Raw genomic sequence first — 6,122 nt, forward strand, 5'->3', positions numbered from 1 at the left:
AATCACCCCTGGCTGTGTGTTGTTTGACTGTTGTATACTTCATTATGTTGTTTTGATGTATACTAATTTCATTTAAATAAAGTTCTTTGAAAAAAAAAAAAAAAAAAAAAAGTTGCCTAACAAGTTGTTGCTAGGCAACCATAGAATGAGTGAGTTGCTAGGTAACCAGAGAGCGAGTGAGTTAGTTGACCCCACCAACCTAGCTTAGCAAGCTGAGAGAAACTGAGCGATTAAAGCTTTTACTCTGGATCAGACTTCAGTGAAATGACTGCATATTCTACCAGACGTATTATCTGTTGGTATTGATCATGCATCTACCTTGATATAGGTTATTATTGATTTATTGGCTAGCCCTGAGTCTGCATGTAATTGTCCTCTTAAGTAATTTAAATCTGTTTATTTGCTTAGTTTCATGTTATCTGTACACTGTAAAACCTAACAGTACATCTTAACAACAGAAATAAGTTGAAATAACTTAAACCTATGTTGTGGTAACTCATTCTCATCAATTAAAGTAACATAAATACATTTTTGAAGTAATAACTGTGTTGTTTTAAGTTCAACAAAAGTTTTGGGAAAATAAAAAAAATAATAAAGTATTTAAATTTTGGTCCATTGACTCATTTTTGTTTAAGTTAACTTTATATCAAATATGAAAGACATGTTAAGCACGGACTGCTTAATAATATCTATCTATCTATCTATCTGTCTATCTATCTATCTATCTATCTATCTATCTATCTATCTATCTATCTATCTATCTATCTATCTATCTATCTATCTATCTATCTATCTATCTATCTATCTATCTATCTATCTATCTGATTTTTATTTTGAAAAATGGACTCATTCTTTGAGTAAGACCTTTTATACCTGAATGAGCTACCTTAAGAGCTCAAACATCAAAACCAAAACATTCTTGTAACATTTTTCAGATGTTAAACATAAAACAGAAGGATTTCCAGAAAGCTTGGAGAACTGATTAGACCCAGAAAGTTCAACTGAAACGTAAGAAAGCGGGGAATGACTCAGGACTTTTGCACAGTGACGTCAGCGTGAGTCATGTTAAGGGTGGTGCCACCTGAATGCGCGCCTCAGGCAGGTTGATGCACATGGCCAGCCTCTCCCTCATGCTGACATCTGGGTACTGCGTCTGCTGGAAGGCCTCCTCCAGAGCCTGCAGCTGCGGCACTGTGAATGCGGTGCGGCTGCGTCGCTGCTTCTGCTGGTTGCCATAGCGAGCCTCCAGGATCAGCTCTGACAGGACAAAACACAAAAAGGCCTCATCTACTTGAGTAACAACTTAAGTCATTTTATCATGAAGTACCACTACTGCTGAGTAAAATCTCTGGATACTCGACCCACTGTGAGCAATGTCACTAAGTAAATAAAAGTTTGTTTTACCAAAAAACTAACTTTTTGGTTAAACCACCCTCACCCCAAAAAAAGTATGTGATTTTGACTTTTAGGTATGTGAGGTCACAATCATATACCTGAAGATTTTATAATCAGTTAAACTGATAGGAAAATTTTTATTTTGCTTAATTTTGTTATTTTTATAAATAATTTTCGATTTGATCTTTAATTTACCAACATTTTCAGATAACTTTATATTTCGGTCTGTCTAATTATGTAATTTTAAATATTAAATGATTGATGTTTTGATCAGTTAAGTAGCCTTTTCACCAAATAATTGTACTCTTACTTATCTAATGTCTTGGATCTTTACTTTTTACTTTTACTGGAGTAACTTTATTATAAAGTATTGCTATTGCATTTCTGGATACTCTATTTATTGTGAATAACTTCAGTGAATGAAGAACAAACCAAAAATTTCAGACACACACCTGAAGTTTTTGTTAAAATTCTGTAATTTTTATATTGAAAGATTGGGAAAATGTTTCATTTTGTTATTTTGTAATTAATCTTTGGTCTTTAAAATATCTGCATTTCCACATAACCTTATATTTTGATCTGTCTGATGATGTAAATGTTGTATATTAAATTATGTTTTGATCTTGTACTCATTAATTGAGTGCTCTTCAATAATTTCTTGGATGGTTAGTTTTTATTTTAACTTCTTACTTTTGGCTATTCTACCTACCTCCATATCTTTATAGTAATTTTATCTCCTTTGCTACTTTAGATTAGCTAATGTTAATAACACTCAATTTAGGCTAAATCCTCATTTTTAATAGAGATCTCAGCAGAAGATTGACATTTTAAATCTGTTTGTTTTTTCTATATTTTTATCAGTGATGATGACTTGAAATCTTCAGTGAACTTTTCCCTGAAATGTTTGTTTTTGTTCGGACCTGTTGACCCACCTGCGAGCCTCTCCGCCACAGAGAAGGTGTGCGCCGCAGGAGCTGCAGCAGCGGGGTAAGCCTGGTACCGCTGCGCCACCTGGTGGCGGAGGTCGAACAGCACAGAGTTCACACCGTGGACGGGATACACGCCACTGCCCGTGGTTCCGTAGAAACTTAAGGAGTTCATCGCGACTCTACATCAACAAAGGAAGTTATTCTGATGATATAGCAACTTTGTTATACTCGTGAAACACACTGAAGCACATAAAACCCTTAAAATGCTAAATTAAATAATGGTATTTAGCAACAATTGTGAAAACAAATGTGGATCATTTTGCTGGATTTCTTTGATTAACATCGTTTTCATTTGAACAAACTCCAGATATTAGTGAGTAAATGAGTAATTAATGGCAGAAAAATAAAAAATAAACACAGAGGACCACAAAGATTTATGATAAAACCAAGAATATTTTCAGTAACAATAACTTGCTCTCACAGTGAATGGTATTTTTTTTATTATTATTAATTTTAGAGCTACATAAAATATGAAATAGCATTTGTCAACGCAATATTTGTTCATGCAGTATTTTAATAGATAAAAAATATTAAATATTTGATGTGTCATCATGCATTAATTGTCTTGGCATTAATAAGATATTTGGACAGTTAGATGGACTCCAGGTGTACATGTAGTGGCTGAAATGCTAAAAGAGATTTGTCCCAGGAAGATGAGCGTTTAGCATAATCAGTATCAGCAGCAATTAAATGTTTTTTTTTTACATAATGCATCTATTATGCATCTTCATGTAAAAGACATGAAATTATAGTTTTAGTTTGTTTTACACTCGATTGTAGACGTATGAATAAAAAGCAAAACAAAACCCAAAACAACAACTTGGAATATACAAGAGACAAAGATGTGGGGCTAAAAATGCGTATAATGTGTAATACAAAAAACCAATAAAAAAAATAAATCTGATAAATAGGTTAAAAACACATGTTAACAACAAGCCCTTTTGGTCTTTCAGAAACAAACTGTAGCTACAGCATCATTGTTAATAATATAGTAGTAGTATTTAAAAAGGTTTAACTTGTTCAAACATTTTTCCAAACTCATTTTCACTTTACTAAACTGGCTTTTCTTCAAGTCATAATCTGTTAAATCACACTTGATTACACAAATCTGTTTTGTTACGCCTGGTACCATGCATCTCTCCTCTTAAAAGGGTAATGAAATGTTGTACTATTTATAAATAAATAAACATAATATAAATGTGATTTTAATGATGGTTACATCATATTTAGCTGGATTACTGTCCCACCATTCAGCACCAGATTACCTGAGGTTTAGATCAGTGGAGTTTCTCCAGTCAGAAGTCAGCCTACAGTCCAATTCAGGCCCAAATAAATCCTCAGGCAGCAGCAGCAGCAGCAGCAGCGCCTTTTCCTGCAGCTTCATGAATCTCCTTCCCTGAAACCATTCTCACCCCGGACTATTTAAGACGCCTTCACCCAGGCTCCCTTCAGCCATTAGCCAATGGAAAGGAAGGTATTAGCTGGGATTAGGTGGGATGAGGGAAGAGAGGGGGGCAGCTGGGAGCTCAAGTTTTTTGAAACTATTGAACTTGAGAGATTTATGCCAAGGATCGCCCAATAAGGGAGCGTTTCATTCCCTCCCCAGTTAAAACAATTGAGACAATGTGGAGGGCTAATCTCCGAGGCAGGACAGATTAAAATAACAGCCTTTGATTGTCCTCTCCATTCTCCCATAGCGCTGCTGCTGACAGCCCCCCAGCCACTGCTCCTCCCTGATGGGGGGTTTGTTTTGCTAACAGCCACCATATTTCCCCGATGAACTGTCACAATGAGAAGTTAATCTGAGCCAGCGAGAGCAATTCCTCAAAATCCTGCAGGAATTACTCCAGATTATACGAGAAATCGAAAGAATTGTAGTTTTTCTTTGTGCATATCCATGTTAATTTGGAGGAATTTCAGTTTTGTGTCAGAATATTTTATTTGTAGAATGAATTATTCTGAAAGTGAAATGCTTTTTTACATTTTTCTATGTAGCACTTCTTTCTAAAATTGTCGATAGCTGCAGTTCCAAACCCCAAACATCATATTTTCTGCTACATTTTATCAGAATATATAGAAAATTTGAACTTTCTGGCTTGCATACAAAATTATTTGTAGCATAACAAGTTTCACATCCAACAATAACTTGATCTGCAGCATAAAAGTAACTAATTTTTCAACATGGTACTTCTAAAGTTGTGTATACAGCTGCAGTTATGGTGAGTTATTGACATTTTAACCCCTAGCATAAGACTTTCTGCAACATTTTATCAGAATATTTACAAAATTCATACCAGAATATTTACTAAAGCTTAAATATGAGTACGTAGACTAAAATCCAAGTAGTTGTGTTAATGTAATGTACTAGTGATAGAAATGTAAGCAATTTCTTTCACATTTTCTTTCACTTTTCCTCTCATTTTGTTAATAAGTAAAAATCTGAAAAGTACGGTCTGTGTTTGTTTTCCCCTTTTACCTCTAATTAATATTCAAAGCAATCAGCTGAATGAAACAGGCCTCTTAACCAAATAAAGTCCACCTGCTTGTAATTTAATCCGAGTATGAATACAGCTGTTCTGTGAAGGGCTCAGAGGGATTTTAGAGAGTATTTATGAGCAAACAGCATCATGAAGACCAAAGAACATAGCAGAAAGGTCAGGGAGAAATCTATGGAGACGTTTAAAGACGAGTTAAGTTGTAAAACAATATTTCAAGCTTTAAATATTTCACTATCCTGTAAAAATGGAAAGAGAGGTTAACAGAAACCCACCAGGACATGGCCGTCCGTCTGAAGCATTAACCAAAGAAACTCTGCAGGAATCTGTCAGCACGACTTCCATTAGCTGAACACGTGAAAAAAACAGAGAGGAGCCATTACTGAAGAAAAATCACTGATAAAAGTAATGAATGGAGTCAAATTCAAGACAATCACAGAAGGAAACGTGTTGGAGGTTGGAAAAAATCTGAGATTGGGACAAAGTGTAACCCTCCAGCAGGATAACTGGTTTAGATCAAATCATATTTATGTGTTAGAATGGCTCAGTCAAAGTTCAGAACTAAACAACAATGAGAATCTGTAGAAAGACTTCAGCTCTGACTGAACTTCAGCTATTCTGCAAATAAAAGTGGACAAAAATTCAGTGACACACCTAAAAAATTATTATTATCATTATTATTATTAACTCCAGATGTTATAAAATGCTGTACATCAAATTTTACTTGTAATTTAATGCCTTGAAATTTATCTTTAAGAAGCTCCTGCTCTTTCCAACACTCTACTTTCAGGAAGTCATCTACTAATCCTTTAACAACATTCTTACCGGCGTTTCACTGAGAGGTGACGCCTATAACAAGCTCAACAGATGAACAGTTCCACCAAGTGTTTGCTAATTGCTGCTGGCTAGTCTTAAGGAGCTGAGCGGAGAAGTCATGGGGGAAGGATGCTCTGTGAGAAGGAAACTTGAAGGAGGAGCTTCGTCTCAAAGGCGGGGCTAGGTCCAACCAGGCGTTTTGCACAGCTGAATGGTTGCCATGGAGATTAAAGGATTTCTCAAACATGTATGAAAGAATCAAAGAAGACACTCCAGGTGTGTTTTTGATGAGGGAATAAAATTATAACGATATAAAGTTAAAAGAAAAGAAAAAAAAAAAAACCCAGTAAATTTTAATTATTGTCTCTTTAGATAAAATGGGGCCAAGGATAGGACTTTGAGGAACCTCACGTGATTTTTGTCCAAG

The 6,122-nt window shown here is 35.2% G+C and overlaps 1 protein-coding gene across 1 annotated transcript in view; it reads right to left on the reverse strand.

Annotated features, from left to right (window-relative positions):
• dmbx2 (diencephalon/mesencephalon homeobox 2) overlaps positions 1-2,719 on the reverse strand; it is a 3,789-nt gene extending 1,070 nt beyond the window's left edge. The window contains exons 1-2 of the mRNA XM_088007908.1: positions 2,328-2,719; positions 1,082-1,257 (exon numbers count right to left, since the gene is read on the reverse strand). Of these exons, the coding sequence (XP_087864034.1) occupies positions 1,082-1,257; positions 2,328-2,496 (345 nt within the window). The 5' untranslated portion in view covers positions 2,497-2,719. The remainder of the gene's footprint in view (positions 1-1,081; positions 1,258-2,327) is intronic.
• Positions 2,720-6,122: the final 3,403 nt, after the last annotated feature.

Source organism: Poecilia mexicana, unplaced genomic scaffold, assembly GCF_051168715.1.
Source record: "Poecilia mexicana isolate PSO_F unplaced genomic scaffold, ASM5116871v1 scaffold_8, whole genome shotgun sequence".
In the NCBI taxonomy this organism is placed as follows: Eukaryota; Metazoa; Chordata; class Actinopteri; order Cyprinodontiformes; family Poeciliidae; genus Poecilia; species Poecilia mexicana.